Raw genomic sequence first — 19,820 nt, forward strand, 5'->3', positions numbered from 1 at the left:
AACTGTTGCACCACCAAGTTGAGGACTGTGACGATCGCAGCGTCAGACCCCAGCCCTTCTCACCAAACTCGTGACCGAAGGACTAGCCAATCTAAAACCGCTCTGTCACGTGCGTAACAATGCCACGCCCAGCTGCACCCTGCACAAAGATTTTCCAGCTAATGGACCACAACCTGTGTGCCGGCAGCCTGGGAGAGATTGTTACTGGGTTAGGTTAATTACGCAATTAACCCTTCACACCGTCACCACCTTCTTTTTGTACAGAGAAAGGAAACTCAGCAATATCAGCAATAACACTATGATGTTTGAATAATCGTCGGTATACCACTGTCACCGCAGGCAGAGATATACCGAAGTTTAAAACACACACACAGTAGCGCTCTTCAGAGGCAGGGGTGCTTAGTTTGCATTAAAAAGCTTTAGAAACAGTTCAACACTTTCAGAAAGTAAGATTTATTACTAAAAGGTCAAAAGGGTGCAATAAAAATATTTACAGAAAAAGATGTAGCCAATATATATATATTAATATACAGAGAACAATGGCAAAGCAAAGCGATAACAGAAAAAAGTTTAGAGGGATAAAGTACTTGCCGTCAGCCTTGGTTTAAGCAGATCAGGTTTCAGAGCCAAAAGGGTCTTATCTCCCAAAGTTAGTTCCGATGTTAAAAGGGAGATTCTTCAACTTCAACTCAGCTTAGCTTAACTTCAAGCATCACAGCCTTTATCTAGGAACTCAGCAGGGTGTCTCCCTGAAGCAGAGAACCAATCGCCTTATTTGCACGGGTGTGGCAGGCGTAGACCCAAGCAATGACCAAAAATCCCTCCTAGCTTATATTATGGTTCATAACTTACCCTGGATACATATAACATTCTATCCACGAGTAGATTAATGCGTAGAATCTTCTGCTGAACGTCTACATATGAAATATGAGATACCTGCTTGGATGGTTAAAGAGACATCATTTTCTGCTCTCCTCTATATGCCTGCTAGGGGGTGTAATATACCAGGCAACTTGTCTTAAAGTGAGCCGTCCGAATATGTGCTCCCTGTTTATGTAATTATGTCCTATTTGAAGATATAAAATTATATGTTTTTAAATGTAAGTCTGTTTTTACGACTACCTGGAATGTCTTTGAAGCTCCCTGAGGGCTGGGTTTATGGTTTTATGATCCCTTCTCCAGCAAGAGTCTCGCAGACATAGGGGCACCAGCTACTGAGGTTTATAGCCATGACGCCCTCCCAATGAGTTTGCTGCCTGTGATCTCTGTCATCATCCATACCACTTGTCACTCAACAGGGAGGGGGGATATCGGAGGAATCTGATTTGGGAGAGAGAGATACAAAATGGAGGGGTTTGGAGCAAAAAGGATGACAGCGTCCATCTCTGTGTGCATGATTGCTACAAGGACATGTGCCATTGTGGGCAGCTTGTAATCTTGTTTCATTAAAATGCTGTTCCTACAGAGCTTTGTGGTGCAGAGCCATGTGTTTCCCCACGCCTAGAACTTTTTCCATGGCAGATACCCTGCAGGAAGAGGCTGCAGAAACCAGTGGTGTCAGCAGCAGATGTGTTAAAAGAGGTCCATATTGCAGAGCTTTGTGGACCAGCCCTGGGGACAGAATTGGCCTGTACCTCCAGTCCTTTGCAAGCTGCCCCTAGGCAAAATCCTGCTGCTATTCTGTCTTTCCTAGAACTTTCCTCCTCTCTAATTGGAATCCATGTATGGTTTTCCACTTCATCATCCACCCCCTTCTGTGCAAATAAAATATTTACAAAAACAAAGATATTACAAAGTAAAAAAAAAACAAGCCATAGCAAGATAAAGAGATGGAAAAAGGTAAGTACTTGCAAAGTCCTTGGTTTTAGCAGAGCTCAGTCAAGGGTGAGAAAGGTGTTATCAGATCTCATAACTTGACATATGTTTCTTGGTTGATGGTACACAAGAGTTGTCAAAATGTCCTGGCATTCCCATTTTTCTGTGGTATTAAAGGGGTGTTAACAGAGACCATCTGACCAATTAAGCAACTGACGAGAGGCCATGGGGTGTCAATGTGTTTATGACTGTATCATTGCCCTCCTTTACACACAGTTCTATACTAATATTAATATCTCCGCATATGTGCAGGTTGCAAAGAGGTAGATTATTGTTCAGCATTCAGTTTTATGTCTAATGATACTAAACACAGAGTATGTCAGATTGGCTTGTCACCCAGCAGGTAGGAGACTGCTATTTCCTCTTCCATATGCTCTAGCTTAGTCATGTATGACCTTGAATTGTTTAGTATGATATTCCCTATTCGGTATACGTAATATTAATGTGTCGTTGTCCTGTCTGATTTTATGATTTGTGTGCGTTTTTTGTTAAATTGTGAATTGGGCAGGGGGTCTCCGAGAAGTTTTCTAAAGCCTGACTGCTTTTATGATACTCATTAGTTCTGGGTAGACATGATATGTATTCCTAATGGATTTGATTGCCCTTGAAACCACGGGTAACAGAACTTAAGGATTTTGGTATAGTTTTACAATAAGTCACTTCCAATCCACTCTGCAAAGTGATAAACTGTAAGAGTGGATTGCTAGCAGGCCTGCCAGATCTCTGGCCTAAGTGGAGATAACCGATCCTTTGAAGACCCAGACCCTTGTTGACTCAAGGCACTTTCTGTTCTGGAAAGGGAGGGGGGGTGGGAGAAATTAGAGCTGATGGATCTCTGCTTTAAAACAGACAAATAAAATGTAATGGCTGAATTCTGAACAACATGGCTGCTACACACACACTTTGTTGTGTGCCCAGTCCACACAACCATCACAAGGGACACTCTAAGATATAAAATGCAGACATACCCTGCCTCTAAATGGTGTATCCTGACCTCCACTTGGTCTGCAGAACCTGTTCCTGCCACTACCTCCTGTCAGGAATCCCAGAGATCACCACGGCGCACGAATCTGCATAGGCGTAGGATCCCGACAAGGCATACAGGCAGGCGGGCACTAGGACCCAGGCGCGCCTGTCACCAATGACGGCCGGGCAGGCACTAGGACCCAGGAGCGCCTGTCGGCGCCAGGTGGGCTATTTAGACCAGCTCCTGCAATGCTCACATTGCCGTATGGTCTTCATTCCCTTTTCCCTGCTCGTCTGTTCCTGCGTGAGATACCTTGTTGCCGACCCTGCTTGATCCTGACCTCTGCTGACCGTCTCCTGCTCTGATCCCTGGCTCGTCTGACTATTCTTTTGCTTACTCCTGATTACTTGACCTCCTGTTGCTGAAACCTGGCTTGTGATCCGACTACTCTCTGTCCGCTGCTCTGTACCATTCTGCCTCTGCTGTTACCGACCCGGCCTGCCTGACTACGCTACACGTACTCTGTCATCCATCCATCCTGCACGGATCCGGTCACCACTGCCAAATTCTGCCAGCCTCTTCACATCAGGCTCTTTTCCGATACATACCTCCGGTGGTTCCCTCTACCACAGTCGGGTGCACTCAGGGGTCGCGACCTGGTCTCAGTCTGCTCCCAGTCCATCCCCACCATCAGGGGCCCTGGAGAATAAGCAGATTGGGGCTTAGACCCCGCACCCTGGGGAATCCCGTTCTGTGGGTTGCTAGAGATACCGCCGGGTGGATCGTGACAGAACCATACGGCCATGACTGAGCCTGGAAGAGGAACATCCCCGCTGGACGATATATGCCAACATCTGGCGGCTCTCACCCAAGCGTTTAAAACGCTACAGGAGGGTTACACACATCTGGAAGGTCGTATTCAGACGCTAGCCTCGCCGGCATCCACATCTCGGAAAGCGGTTACTCCATCTTCGACCAGGAACCCCTCGGACCCTCCTGTCGGAGCAATGGTCTCAATGCCTCCACCGGAACCCCGTGTACTGATGCCGGAACGGTTCAATGGGGATCGAGGAAAATTCAGGGCATTTCGCAATGCATGCCAACTTTACTTTGAGCTGCAGCCGCGGACATTTTCTGCAGAATCTGTGAAGGTGGGGTTTATTATATCGCTACTGCAAGATGAACCCCAGGGCTGGGCCCACCGACTACTCGAGACCCGCCATCCACATCTGGATTTGGTAACAGCGTTTTTTAAAGCAATGGTGGTGTTATATGACGACCTGCAGCGGGCAACATCGGCTGAAACAGCCCTGCATACACTCAGACAAGTCTCGGAGCGGTAAGCACTTACTGGCAATAGTAGTTCATGGTGAATCCTGTGTTGATTCTCATCCCTAATAACAACTAAGTTTACCTACAAACAAACTGCCAACTATCCCTAAACTACTACAAAAGACATTGAAAAACTGCTGCTGGGTAACAACCCATTTATAATAAACTGGCCAGCATGAAACAAGGCGCCATTTTTTGTTATTCAAAGCCAGCTGACCTAAGTTCAAATGCTATTCAATGCATTATGGTTACAAAGCAAATTCCTGCATTAGATTGATGGCTGACTGTGAACTGCAAACACACAGGATTTGCCCCTACCATGGATAAGCCTAGTTTTGTAATTTTGTTCAGTGACCATTATATGCATATATACATATAGGATTTACAATATGTGGCAAGTACAATGCTGAATGCATACAACTAGTTTGTTTTTTAATATTTATTTTGCTATTGAAATGTAGAAAATAAAGAGAACATAAATCCAATGTAAAGCAGTCAATGCAGAGAATAGATGTTACAATATTTTAATGTGATTTAAATGGTATAAAAAGTCCAATGGTGCTATCAGTTTGGATCCATTTAGAGCATCATGTGAATCTTAACTTCTGGTCACAAGACATTTATAGATGTGGATTCCACAGCAACAACTTTATCTGTTTGCCCTGAAAGGAAAACACATAGTACATTTAGTAAATTGTACACACCCTTTTTTTAGCAATTACAAACACAACCAGTAAATGAACAAGGAAAATGTACTTTCTTTGAACACCGTGATCCAAACTTTTTTTAGCAAAAAACATCCGTAATATCTATGTCACATCCTCAAAATGTTACAAATACTTTTTATAGTAAATCCTTTAGTAGTAAAAAAAAAGTCTATTGTATAAACAAGAAATGAACGCATTTCCTTCATGACTTCCTTCTAAAACATGCTGGGAAATTTCTTTCTGAGAAGTATAAAGAACCTTTTTCTAGGAAGTCTCATTCTCTATTTGTATAGCTCAACAAATGTCTTGTCAAGGTTACAGAAAAGACCACTTACAACTCTTGCTTGCTCTTCTTTTTACTTCTTTTTGAAATTAACTTGCTGCATTTTGGCAGCTGTTACTTTTAAATAAAATATGCAAAAGAAAAAATGTTTAGATGCATAAGAATAATAAGGTACTTATGACAGGTTATTAACAGCTCAACTGCTATGACAACGTCCTCCTGAGGACACGTACCTCAGCTCCTAGGAGGACTTCCTGAGCACATACCCTAACCTTTGGGAGAATATTCTGAGTAGATTAAACAGTGCAGCCATTAAGCACAGCCATTTCTCTTAGGGAAAATTCTGAGTCATTTGAACAGTACAACCATTAAATATACCATTTAGATGAGCATTTCAGGTAAATATTGTTCAATTACTTTATTTTCTTGCACATCTTCTGAATAGGTCACAGTTTTCTTTTACATAAATTACACTTAGGAGCTGAATGCAAGAGTGATAGCTCAATTTACATTTACCTATATCACTTACACAGCATTTGTAGAAGCACAGCTCCTGATGAAGATAATTATGGGCTTGGAAATGGCAACCTACAAAATCTTAAAAAGGTACTGGAACTCATTTGCATATCTCAGTTTATGAGGTTTTGTGCACATGCAACTTAAAGCAGATCTACACCCAAAACAGTTACATTCAAGGCATAATCTAAAAAATAACTGTCACAGTTGCTTGTACACTCAACTGAGCTGTAAAGCCTTCAAGTGGCTGATGTAATAACTGATCAAATGTGCATTACCAGGTAACTGCAGATCAAAAAGGGGCAAAGAATTACTGAACATGAATGCAAAATAGCCAACCCTGTAAATCTGCACTGAAACAAAAACAACCTCTGATTGGGGCTTACAGCAAGTTTCAAAGATTTAACATGAAAAATATGTTGAACAAAAAAATAGTAACTAGTGAAGTAGAACAATGCTAGATATATTATTATTATTATTATTATTACTACGAGTTTATATAGCGCCAAAGGGTTTGCTCAGCGCTGTACAATAGGGGGGACAATACATGGCACAGTACAACAACAACAAACAACGTACGAGGGGTAAGAGGGCCCTACTCTTACGAGCTTACAATCTAGGAGGGAGGGGGTAAAGGTACAGTAGGAAGTGGCTGAGGGGGATGAAGTGGTGGGAGGAATGAGGGAGGATGGCCGTTAGGTGAGGGTGGGGTAGGCTTCCCTGAAGAGATTTTGAGGGAGCGCCTGAATGTGAATAGGGAAGGCGACAGTCTGATGGATTGGGGCAGTGAGTTCCAGAGGATGGGGGAGGACCTGGAGAAGTCCTGCAGTCGTGCATGGGAGGAGGAGACCAGGGAGCAGGATAGAAGGAGGTCCTGTGAGGAGCGAAGGGTACGGGTAGGGTGGTACTTGGTGATCAGGTTGGTGAGGTAGTCAGGGGCAGTGTTGTGAACGGCTTTGTAGGTCAGGGTTAGGAGTTTAAATTTGATGCGTTGGGCAATCGGGAGCCAGTGGAGGGAGAGGCAGAGGGGGGTGGCAGAGGTGGAGCGGGTGGTGAGGTGAATGAGTCTGGCAGCTGAGTTCAGGATGGTCTGGAGCGGGGAGAGCCTGCACTTGGGTAGGCCAGTGAGGAGGGAGTTGCAGTAGTCAAGGCGTGAGATGATGAGGGAGTGTACTAGAAGTTTGGTGGTGTCTGGGGTGAGGAAGGAGCGTATCTTGGCAATGTTGCGAAGATGGAGCCTGCATGTGTTTGTGAGTGATTTGACATGCGGTTGGAGGGAGAGGTTTGCGTCAAGAATGACGCCAAGGACTTTGGCTTGCGGGGCGGGAGTGATAGTGGAGTTGTTGGTGATGATGGATAGGATGGGGGGGGGGGTGTTGGCAGGGGGAAAGATGAGGAGCTCGGTTTTGGAGAGGTTATACTGTATAATTCACCATCACACTCTCCCCATAGAGTTGTGTTTTCCTCTACCTTATACAGTATAACTGTACATTTTAGAGTGTTTCTTTGCAACATTTGCTGGGGCTCAGTCAAATCTCCCTTAACCCCTTTACAACATGGTAACAAATATATGCAGAGTACAGGAGGTGGACACAACAGCTTTGTGTCCCTGTATTTGTGCTGGGAATGGGCTCGATCACAACCTTCCAACATAGAGACTGGGCTCTCACCGATAGTCCTGGATCTCCTACTAATGACTGGCAACCAAAAGTCCCAGTTCCCAATCATCTGATTGCTGGGATAGTCTCTGATTGGCTATCACAGTGATCTACCACTGTGCAGCTCTCCCCTGGGCTTTTATCTCCACTGAATGGAAAGAAAGATACACTGTATTTTTATCTCCTTGCCAGGGGAGGAAGATGTTAACAAACAAAAGTGTGTGTAACAAAATAAATAAATACATTAAAAAAAAATTAAACATACAGAAAAAATAGCTTGATCAAGGTTTAATCTAGGTCAGTGTCAGGGTTAGTGTTTGGGTCAATGTAAGGGTCAAATGTCAGAGGCAGGGGCGGTCTGACCATTCAAGCACTTGGGCCCTGCCCGAGGGCCCGGGGTCAGTAGGGGGCCCCATGAGATGCCCCTGGTACCTTTCATAGGCTTTTTTTGGGTGTGGTTTGAGTGTGAGCAAGGACACAGGGGCTCCATGATCTCTTATTGCCCGGGGGCCCCATGAGTTTTCAGTCCACCCCTGGTCAGAGGTCAGGGTCAGTATATTTTAGGGATATACAAACAACAAATAACACAAACATATGTGGAGAATTGTGGGTTGTTGTTAGGTGCTAAGTAATGGTAATATCAAGAAATATGCAGATAAATAAAAAAAAGATATTTTATTACTATTGTGGGTCAGTTTTACTTTAATAATTGAAAAAAATCCCCCAAAGACCAATTTGGATACACAAAGTAGTTGCAATCATATGTACAGTTTTACCAACACATGTAAAAGTTGCAAAACTGGGTTAAGGTTTAGTTTGTCCCCAGTCATGAAGGGTTAATCTGTGGAAAATACCAACGACCTTAACTATACATAAACTGCAACAACTCAGAGGGCGCTTTGAAAACTCAACCTTTGTGAGATTGGGGCACGGTAAATGTTTGAAAAACAATTTTTTTAAAAACATACCCATAGAATATAAGTGTGGAAATGAAAAATGTGTATTTAAAATGTAATCAGTTGAAAATATGAATTACTGTAATTTAAATAAACACAATGACAAAACTTGCTGAAGTCTATTAAAAGCATTATTTTTGCCAATTTCCAGCTTCAAAAAGTAAAGCAGAAAAGGGAATACATACAAATCCCTTTATTACTTCTACTGGAAGGTAGTTGCATCCTGTGAGAAAAGGGCTTCTGCAAAGGCTGATGATTATAACAAAATAGGACCTTTCTGATATAATCTGCCAGTAATTGACAAATAATTGTAGAGTGTATAACGATGCATTTACTAATAGCGATGAGCTCAGTGTTCACTCTAAACGTAAGTTCTGACCAAACACTGGCTGTTTGGACATTTATCCAAACACCAAACATTTAAGGCATTCAACATGGATGAACACGACAGCTTACAGTTGTCAATAAATATTAACCCCTTTACCCCGGCCGCACACAAATGTGCAGCCTCCCGGCGTCTGGGCCTAGACATCGAGCGGCCGCACATTTGTGTTCAGGTAAGAAAAAACATATGTGCTGAGAGTGCACGCTCTGCGCGCTCTCAGCACACATGTCCAGTACTCACGGAAAGGTCCCGATCTGCTCTTTAGATCGGGACCTTTCCTGATCATGTGACCGCCGTGACGACGCGTCACATGATCCCTAAACCACACCCCGCCCGCCCCACTTCCAGGCTTCTGAAACTCTTAAAGCGCTGGGAGGTGCCGGCGGGAAGGGGTTAAGGATCAGCAATTCCAATAAACCCCCCAACCACAGACCTTTACAACTATCAGTCAGGATTGTGGGGAAAAGGTCCTTGTCCTCATCAACATGTGAACAAGGTGCTTTGTTGAGGGAAAGTGGCCTGGTATAATTCGAGATGGGGGTGCATGCTGCTTGCTCGGATTAAGTGTTTGGTATGGAGGGACCTGTTTTTTGTTTGAGGTAGCTCTTTAAAATCCATAGTAGACTCAAAGGGGGAGATTTACTAAAACTGGAAAGTGCATAAACCTGGTGCAACTCTGTATAGAAACCATCAACTTCCAGGTTTTGTTGCCAAAGCTTAATTAAACTAACTGAAGTTAGAGGTTGATGGGCTACAGCAAACATGACATTTACAAAGAAAAAAAAAAAAGACACGGTTTGAATTGCCAGTAAATAAAACCTCATTGCCGGCTTCTTTTTTTCCTTAGTAAATGTCAGTGCTTTAAAAATCACTGCTCGTGGCCACATGGAGTTAAAAAAAAATGTCTGCACTGATACATGGTCCCTAGGGCAGCGAACATCCCCCCCTCCCATGCTATTTATTTAACTCTGCCTTGTCTATTAGATTGAGCACGATACGTGTCAGGAGGAGCCACACCACACCGTGACGTCACGCCGCCGGAGCAACGTGGAGCTCCGGCGGCCATCTTACTACACCAGACGTGGAACCCAGCTCACCCAGAGGGATACCACCTACCAGGAGCACATAGGGGGACCCCTAGTGGAAGTGGACTACCAGCCTCATACCAAATAGGAGGAGGACCATCCACCATCAGATGACATCTGGGTTTTTTATACACAAAAGTGCACTTAATATGCGCGTCCAGTGAGTGCGCATTACTTTATCACTACCACACGGATACCGGACTCTCATGTCACCTGAGCACTTTAATTTTCATATTAATTTCCTGGACTATTTCTTTGCTTTTTGTGCATTTGTATGGGATCAACCTCCATTCCAATATAAATATATTTGTTTTTATTACCGAGCGCTGCACTTCTTATATACATTGTTGGTTTTAGAGTGATATTGGTACCTTTTTTTGTGCATAGCAGCTTGTTACTTATATATATACTTAGGTGCTTGTACTACTTTCCGCATACATTTCAGGTTATACATAATGTTTTACCACATTAGACCATCTCTTTAAGAGTAAAAAAGCATCAAGGAGGATTTACTGGACATCAGAGATTATTTTTACTGGGATTGATCTTACACTTCACTTAAGGTGCCTTTTTGTATGTCAACTTGCGCTTATCCATAATGGCAGTTTTCAGGTGGGGATCTTGCATTAAGTTCAGCCAATGGTTTTTAAGGAAGTTGTTCATCTTGCGGTATTGAGCCCTGGTTCACACGAATGCGCTGCGGGAAACGCAGCAAATCCTGTGTGTTTCCCACATCACATTGCAGTCGTAAGGTGTCCATGCAATCTGGTATGAGTGTCAACGTTAAATTAACGACACCCCGAAACAGATCACAAAATGCAGTGTGACTACCAGAATTCGCATTGCATGGGTGTGAACACCCATGCGATGCGAATGAAGTGCGGTAAAAAAAAGGATCCTGCACCTTTTTGGTGTGGATGCAATGTGAATTGAGCCATTCAAAAATGTATGGCTCAAATCGCACCACACAGACATTGCATGTGATTTCACAAGAATGCAGTGCAGTTCCCGTGTGAATCACAGGTGATGTGCCGCACCGCATTAGTGTGAACCAGGGCTTACTATGAAATTGGGTAATGAACCTCACCAACTGTGCACTATCATTTCATAATTATTTTGGTGGCCTATCCTCAGACAAATAAAATGAGTGAATTGGGATACTCCTTGTCAAGAAACTTTTGTTTAAGGTGAATACTCTGGTAGCATAGTTCAATACCTTAGAAAAGTTATGCCTAAATCAGCAAAATTGGCTTTTTGGATCATTGGTAATCCACCATGGGTGGTGGCAGCTATCATAGTGAAGAAATTAATTTTGGTATAGTTTTTGGCAAAAATAGTTCTGTCCTCATAGCATAATCTAGGTCCAAGAAGGTGAGAGTCAACTTATCCTTTAAAGAAAGTCCAAAATGATTGTGGTGACAAGGGATAACAAAGGGCCATCCCAAATAATGATTACATTTCCATTATATTGACCACAGAACACACTGTGGGCTGCAAATGGGTTCTTTTTTAATTCAATTAAATTTATTTTAAATCAAGTTTTTTATTATCATAATCTTGGTAACAGTGTAAATCCTTTTCATTACCACAACATCCTCCTTAGTGCCTGTTGATAATTTCCCTTTTTTTATACTGTATATATGTATGGATACGTTGTAGATTTAAGCATATATAAATGTGTACATACAATATATATACACTATATTGCCAATAGTATTAGGACACCCCTCCATATCATTGAATTCAGGTGTTTCAATCACCTCCATAGCCACAGGTGTATAAAATCAAGCACCTAGGCATGCAGACTGCTTCTATAAACATTTTTGAAATAATAGGTCGCTCTCAGGAGCTCAGTGAATTCAATGCAACTCAGTCACATAGAGGGGTCAGCGCATGCTGAAGTGCACAGTGCACAGAAGCCGCCAACTGTCTGCAGAGTCAATACCTAAAGACCTCCAAACTTCATGTGGCCTTCAGATTAGCACAACAACAGTGCATAGAGAGCTTCATGGAATGAATTTCCATGGCCAAGCAGCTGCATCCAAGCCTTACATCACCAAGCGCAATACATAGCATCGGATGCAGTGGTGTAAAGCATGCCACCACTGGAACCTAGAGCAGTGCAGACGTGTACTCTGGAGTGATGAATCATGCTTCTCTGTCTGGCAATCCAATGGACGTGTCTGGGTTTGGCAGTTGCCAGGATAACGATACTAGACTGACTGCATTTTGCCAAGTGTAAAGTTTGGTCGGGGGGGATTATGGTGTGGGGTTGTTTTTCAGTGGTTAGGCTTGGACCCCGAGTTCTTGTGAAGGGAAATATTAAGGCGCCAGCATACCAAGACATTTTGGACAATTTCATGCTCCAAACTTTGTGGGAAGAGTTTGTGGATGTCCCCTTCCTGTTACAACATGACTGCACACCAGTGCACAAAGCAAGGTCCATAGAGACATGGATGAGCGAATGTGGGGTGGAGGAACTTGACAGGCCTGCACAGAGTTCTGATCTCAACCTGATAGAACACCTTTCGGATGAATTAGAGCAGAGACTGCGAGCCAGGCCTTTTTGTCTGAAATCTGTTTAACCTCACAAATGCGCTTCTGGAAGAATGGTCAAACATTCCCATAGACACACTCCTAAACCTTGTGGACAACTTTCCTAGAAGAGCTGAAGCTGTTATAGCTGCAAAGGGTGGGCCAAATCAGTATTGAACCCTATGGACTAAGACTGGGAAGCCATTAAAGTGCCATTCAGTATATATATGTGTGTGTTCCCATTGGCGTCTCTTAGTATAGGATAATACACAGTTGCCAATGCGAGTGACCACAATTAGCTGTAGGAGCCTGCAGCCTCCTATTGTTTTCAATAAAGCTACCTCCTGCAGCTAATCTTAGGAACCCCCACTGGGGTTCCTGCATGTAATTTGTGTGCTGTTGCATTTGCAGGTGTGAATGCATACTAAGTGCTTCTTTCCAAATGTTAACAAATTATGTAAAAAACCTATTAAATATAGTTAGGAATGTATAAAAACCAAAAACGTTCTGGAAGATGTTTAGATGTCATGATTTTACTCATGTCTGTTTACAGTGGTGCTCACTAACTACACTGCGAATGAGATTGCCAGAAGCCACACACCCCCCAGAAGTGGAAAAGCGACAGTGAAATGGGTGAGTGAGAGTGGCTGAAGAAAATGAATTGTAATACTTGTTGAGTGTTAAATGGAAAAATGAAGTAACTGTGGATGGATAAAAGAGTAGGGGTTCATCTAGGGGTCATTACGGAGGATGAAGAGGGTCTTATATTAAAAAACATAAAGAACGCTAGCTCCTGTAGGGGGTCAATGAGGGGGATAGGTGGAAGGAAGAAAGGGAAGATTTAAAGGAAGAAGGACTAAAGAACCCATTAGATATTGGATATTGGAAACATATCAAAATGAAGAACAAAACAACAAAAGGAGGCGGGTCAAAAGCCCCCATATCAAGTTCAATTAAGAAATATATCCCCGGGCAGGACAAACAGACCCCTGAGAGGTAAAGGGGAATAAATGAAAAAAGTGGGATGGAGAACAGTAATGGTGAGAGCCCCAGAAAAACCCAAGGAATGTCTGATATTTGGCAAAATTTAGAAGAAGCAGATATGGAGAAAATAATTGTTCTGGAGAATTTGGAAGATCACGATTCACATTTACCAACTAAATCAGAAACATCAGAAATGTTTAAAGGCTTGGAAATATCCATAAAAAAAGAAATGGGAAAGTTATATAAAGATCTGGGACAGGTCCTTTCTAGTGTGGAGGAGATGGAAGATAAAACAAATAAACACACCCAAGAGATACAGGTCTTAGAAAACAAAATGAGGGAAATGAAAAAAGAACAAAGGAAACTGCTGTATAAATTGGAAGACCAGGAAAATAGGAATAGATGATGCAACTTAATAATTCGTGGTGTACCAGAGATATCCCAAGGAGAAGACCTGAGGGAAATGGTAGAGAAAATGTTAGACACAATAATGGACAGACCTGCAGCAGAACCCTATAAAATTGATGGGGTGTACAGAATTGGAAGATTATACCAAGCAGGTGGAAAAAGGAAGATCCAGAGATATTATAGCTCAAGTCCAATACTACCGGGATAAAGAGGAGATCTGGAAGAGGATGAAAGGAAGAGCTGTAATAAAATGTGGAGAAACAAATTTACAGATCTTCACTGATCTTGCTGCAGAGACATTGTTAAGGAAGAAAACTTTGAAACCATTAATAGAACAAATGAAGAAGCAGAATGTTTGATATAGCTGGGGGTTCCCAGCATGTTTGATCGGGTGGAAGAAAGGAAGGTCGGCAAGATTAACGTTTCCCGAGTCATATAGTCATTCCGGGGTGGAATGGGGGGGAACGAGAGTTGGCAGGTAGCTCAGGAGGGAGGCAGGAGGTGAGGGGGGGTGTGGTGGGGGGAGAGGAGGTGGAGGGGCTTAGTCCCCTTTTTTTCCTTTTATTTATTTTTTCCTTTCTTCTTCGCTCTTCCTTCTCCTCTTCTCTCCTCCTCCCTACCCCCCTTACTTTTCTTTTCCCTTTTTTTTTTCTTCTAGGCTGTCCTGGCAGGATGCTGGGGGGGGGGTAAAGGGGATGAGGTGTACATGCTCCGAGCTCCACCCTAAAGTGGAATCAAGAGTGGGATTAGGACCACAAATGATTCATAGGCTAAATATGGGCCTAAAAAGGGAAGGGATGGGATGGGAGAATGGGAAGTGGGGGAGGGAGGAGGATGTGGGGGGGGTGGCGGCCTAAGATTATGCAGGATAGCAGGAGGTACATTAGTCTGGAGAAGCTTTAGAGAACCAAGGGGAAGAGATAGAGAAGGCGGGGAGAGAAAGGAGAAGGGAGAAGAAGGATGAGAGGAGGTGAGAAAAAGAGAACAACGGAAGAGATTCACTTTGTGACTTATAATGTTAGAGGTTTAAATAGTCCTGGGAAGAAATTTAGGATACTTAAAGAACTTCAGCACAGACTCTCCTCAGTGGTGTTCTACAAGAGACACATTTAGTACAAGAAAATAATGTGAAGTTACAATCCAGATATTATCCTGAGTGGTTTTAAGCAGACTCCCCAATTAGACGTGCAAAGGGAGTGGCAGCAGGATTCACGAAAAACATAAGGTTTAAGTTGGAAGAGAGATTGGTAGACCCGGAAGGGAGATTCCTGTTCTTGAAAGGAAGACTACAAGAAATAGAATGCACATTAGCAAATATTTACTGCCCGAATAAGAAACCAGAGGTATTTCTAAAAAATGTTCTGAGGAAATTAATGGATTTTAAAAAAGGTAATTTGATTGTGGCAGGAGATTTCAACTTTTGTATGGATACACAGATGGACGTGGCTTCTCCGGTGCAGAGAGATGGTAGTAGGTCTTTAAAAAAGTTGAAAAAAATGTTATTTCAATGCCAGCTTGTAGATATCTGGAGAATTAAGCATATGAAGGATATAGACTACACGTTTTACTCTCCTACACATGAGATGTATTCAAGATTGGATTACATAATAATGGATCATAGACTTATTGGGGTTTATTTACTAAAGCTGGAGAGTCCAAAATCAGACTCCCTTCTGCATAGAAACCAATCAGCTTCTAACCTCAGCTTGTTCAATGAAGTTTTGGCAATGAAACCTGGAAGCTGATTGGTTTCTATGCAGAAGGGAGTCTGATTTTGGACTCTCCAGCTTTAGTAAATAAACCCCATTGAGTCAGTGGCCAAAGTAAATATTGAAGCCATGACGATTTCAGATCATGCTCCTCTCACAATGCAATTACTATTGGGAAATGAGCAGAGGGGAGGAAAAGGATGGATGCTAAAGGATCAAGAGACGGATCAGAAAGTGAAGAAGGAAATTGAGCAATTTGTTGAGGAAAATTATTCTGAAGAAGTGTCGGTAGCCACAGTGTGGGAAGCTCATAAGGCCTATATCAGAGGAACACTAATGGCGATAGGAGCAAAGAAGAAGAGGGAAAGAAGAGAAAAAATAAATACGTTTTTTAGTGAACTCTGTGATTTAGAGCAGATACACAAAAATAGAGCAACAAAAGAGATTATGCAGAAGATAATAAATAAAAGAGAAGAATTAAATAATTTCCTATAATTATATAGAGAAAATAAGAGATAATAAAGGAGAATTAGTGTATTCAACTAAAGACATAGTAAAAGTGTTTAAAGAATATTATAATAAGTTATACATTATTGAGCCACAGGGTACCAAACGAGAAGATGAAGTAAGAAAAACAGAAATAAGACAGGCATATATAAAAAAGGCGGGATTACCAAAACTAAGTGAAGAACAACTAAAATCGCTTGAAACATCAATAACTCAAGAGGAAATACATCTAGCATTAAAAAGTACTGCTGCTGGGAAAAGTCCAGGACCCGATGGGTATACAGTGAGATACTATAAAAAATATGAAGAAATATTACTACCTAAATTGAGGATATATATGAATGCTTTAGGAGGAGAGATGGAAATGAGGAGGGAATCCCTGCAAGCTCATGTAGTACTCATACATAAGGAAGGCAAAGACGACACTCACTGTTCAAGTTACAGACCGATTTCCTTATTAAATACAGATACTAAACTATATGCAAAAGTTCTGGCAAATAGATTAAAAGACCTAATGCCAGAATGGATACATATAGATCAAGTAGGGTTCGTCCCAGGGAGGGAGGGTAGAGACGACGGATTAGGATCATTGTTTCTCATACAAAAAAGTAGGAAAGAGAAAACTCCTGTGTTGGTTCTCTCGATCGATGTCAAAAAGGCATTCGATAGAGTAAACTGGGGATATATGCTAGATACTTTGGAAGTTCTGGGAATGGGACCTAGAATGAGAGAATGGATAAGGAAACTATATAGTCAACCTTCGACAGCAATCATGGTTAATGGGGAATTATCAGAATATATCGGGATGCAGAATGGAACAAGACAGGGATGCCCTCTGTCTCCACTGTTATATGTCTTAGCTTTGGAATCTCTCTTGGCTACCATCAGGAATAATATAGATGTAAAAGGAATTTGGGTAGGAGAAATAAAGCATAAGGTGGCAGCTTATGCAGACGATATGTTGTTTTATGTTGGAAATCCAAGGATAACATTGCCAAACTTACTGAAATCTTTAAAAGAATATGATGAGGTGTAAATTTAAAAATCAATCCAACTAAAACAGAGATTTTAAATATAAACCTTCTACAGACAGAAAAGAAAAAGTTACAGGAGAAATTCCCTTTGTTTGGAGAGAAAGAGAATTAAAATATCTTGGTATAAAATTAACTGTATCTTTAAAGAATTTATACAGATTAAACTATATTCCACTATTAAAAGGAGAAGACAACTCAGCGAGCGCTCAATATAAATAAGCAGCTATGCACAAAAAAAGGAAACCATAAACCTTCCAAATGACATATAACAATAAAGCAAGTGCAGTGCTAAAAAATAGTCCTCAAAATGTGAATAGTCCTCAGTATAAAATGTAGAATATTTATATATCTGATAAAAGTTCATAAATAGTATAAAGAGCTCCGTGTGAATTCACATATCTCAGTGTATCACTCCATTATAGGATAGGTGAGGGGCAAGGTAATAAATAAAGTGTGTACTCACCGGACGCGCAATGGTTATGTGCAGTGCATAGTATAATGGAGGTCTGCCAATGGGTCCCTCTCAGCATAGGAACAAAATCAACCCAGGATAGGTAGATGTCATCAAGAATATTCAACCGGAGGTCCCCTTTAAGGACACGAGTGCAGCCTCTTCAGTATGGTAAGGTGATCATCAGGGGGAGCTCTGGGGGATTAGGTGCTCAGTAAAGAGCAAAAAATGGAGATGCCCATAGTGTAGTATAGTCAAATAGCGTTTAATGAAAGGTATGAATAGTAGCATAAAAGGTATTCCCATACATGTAGATGTTAAAGCATACACCAGAAGTCATGCGGTAAACAGCATCAGTAAAAAAATGACAACCATAAGGTTGCTATGAGCACTAATCAGCTGGTTTGTAATAGGGGCCGCCGGACCTCCTTGATTTGGTGGCGTGACGTCAAGGCTCGCAGGCTCCTCCAAACCTTGCCCCTCACCTATCCTATAAAGGAGTGATACACTGAGATATGTGAATTCACACGGAGCTCTTTATACAATTTATGAACTTTTATCACATATATATATGTTCCACATTTTATACTGAGGACTATTCACATTTTGAGGACTATTTTTAGCGCTTCACTTGTTTTAATGTTATATATTCCACTATTAAATGAGATTAAGGATGAAATAAAGAAACTAGGATGGGGATTTCAGTCATGGGTTGGACGGATAAACCTGATAAAAATGGCAATTGTTCCAAAAATTCTATAAAAATTTCAAATGATACCAATTAAATTACCAGAGGAGTACTTTAGAATAATTAAAACAATTCTAACAAGATTTATCTGGAGGAGCAAGAAGCCTAGAATAAGTTATGAAACTCTAAGTAGAGATAAAGAGAAAGGTGGCTTGGGGGTACCAGACCTGAAAAGATATTATAATTCAGTAATATTGGCGAGGGGTAAAAGGTTACTAAGATTAATAGTAATATTTTGATATAAGGGCACACAAATCTGAGAATCTTTTTTATATTTGTCTGTTTTATTGGCTTTTGTATACATAAAATGGTAATTGGAAAATTAATAAAATATTTAAATAAATAAAAAAAATCAGAGTGCAGTTTTAACAAATTTTGACAATAGGTTGTTCTGATAATTCAATTTGACAAATTTATGAGCATCTTCATTTACTAGACCTATCACTTTATCTCAAAGTGCTCCCACTGCAAGAATAATGGCAATTCATGAAGACTCATCCAAGCTTTTTCCAAGTTTGGAGGAGGGAAGATCCTAGCATTCATCTGTCCTTCCTCCAATCACACAGCACACTGCATTTGTTGAAAAGAATGCAAGAGGTTTACTAAAAGGAAATGGAGTTCGAGCGACCCTCTTTCATTGAAGCATTCCAGCTAGAACGTTTTTAGTGCCAGACTATCACATACCTGGAAGAGACCCAAAAGATGAGGAGGCTCCTCTTGCACCTTCTGCCACATACTCTTTAAGGTGGTGACAGAGAGCTTGAGGTCATGGATAGGCACAAATACCAGAGTTGCAGACAGTTGATCTGTGTTGATGCCAGATGTGTGGAGCACAGGACTGAGGATCAGAAAGTGGGATCGAAGCACAGGAACACCAGGGTACCCAAGCAGGTTACAAGAACAAGGTTCAGGCCTTCACAAAGGGCAGACACAGCCAGGCAGAAAGATACCAGATGAGGAGACAAAGACAAAGTCAGAGTACAAACCAAGGTCAGGAAAAGCAGAGCAGAAAGCACAAACTATAAAGCAAAAACAGAGCCCAAGAAAGATGCCCAAGTCAGTAACAGCTAGGCAAACATAGTACAAGGCAGAAGGAGGTAAGCTGAGGCCAAGGTTACAGTGAGAAGGCAGAAATCCAGAAGCAGCTGGGTCATACACGGAGAGGCAGAATAAACAGATCAGGCCACAGTTAAACAGAAACAAGCTAAAGTTCAATCAGCAACCAATACCAGTGCTGAATGTGCATGTTAAGTTTGCATACGATGCAAGTTTGCTTACTGGGTGCTCCCATTTCGGGGACCCAAGCCAATGTAATGAGGCTGATTCACACTATCTGTGTCTCTACCTTATAGGCCATTGCCCTTCATTGGAAGTCACAGGTGGTAGCTTTAGCCTCTGTTTTGCGGAGAGTCGATATAGTAATGCTCATGGAACGTATTCAATAAACATTGCTGGATAGGATGCACATATTCACCAGAAAATGGGATGGTTGGAAAACACATCGTCATTTATTGTTCAACTAATGGACTATCATAGATTGATTGTTATTGAATCTTTGTTGGTTGTGTGGTTGTTCTGCATATCTTACTGCCTACCTCGGTCATGTACTCAAACTTTATTTCTTTATGATTGTGTTTTATAATACTGTTTATTACTTATGTGCCATTTTCTTGATGTATA

General features: G+C 41.7%; 1 protein-coding gene across 1 annotated transcript in view; it reads right to left on the reverse strand.

The window, feature by feature from the left end:
- Positions 1-4,783: 4,783 nt before the first annotated feature.
- The window catches only part of LOC149469277 (uncharacterized), a 140,231-nt gene continuing 125,194 nt past the window's right edge, over positions 4,784-19,820 (reverse strand). Inside the window, exon 2 of the mRNA XM_089669429.1 lies at positions 4,784-4,836. Within this exon, the coding sequence (XP_089525555.1) occupies positions 4,784-4,836 (53 nt within the window). The remainder of the gene's footprint in view (positions 4,837-19,820) is intronic.

The sequence above is a fragment of the Staurois parvus genome, unplaced genomic scaffold (genome assembly GCF_062004578.1).
Source record: "Staurois parvus isolate SC_StPar_1 unplaced genomic scaffold, SC_StPar_1.0 ptg000077l, whole genome shotgun sequence".
NCBI lineage: Eukaryota > Metazoa > Chordata > Amphibia > Anura > Ranidae > Staurois > Staurois parvus.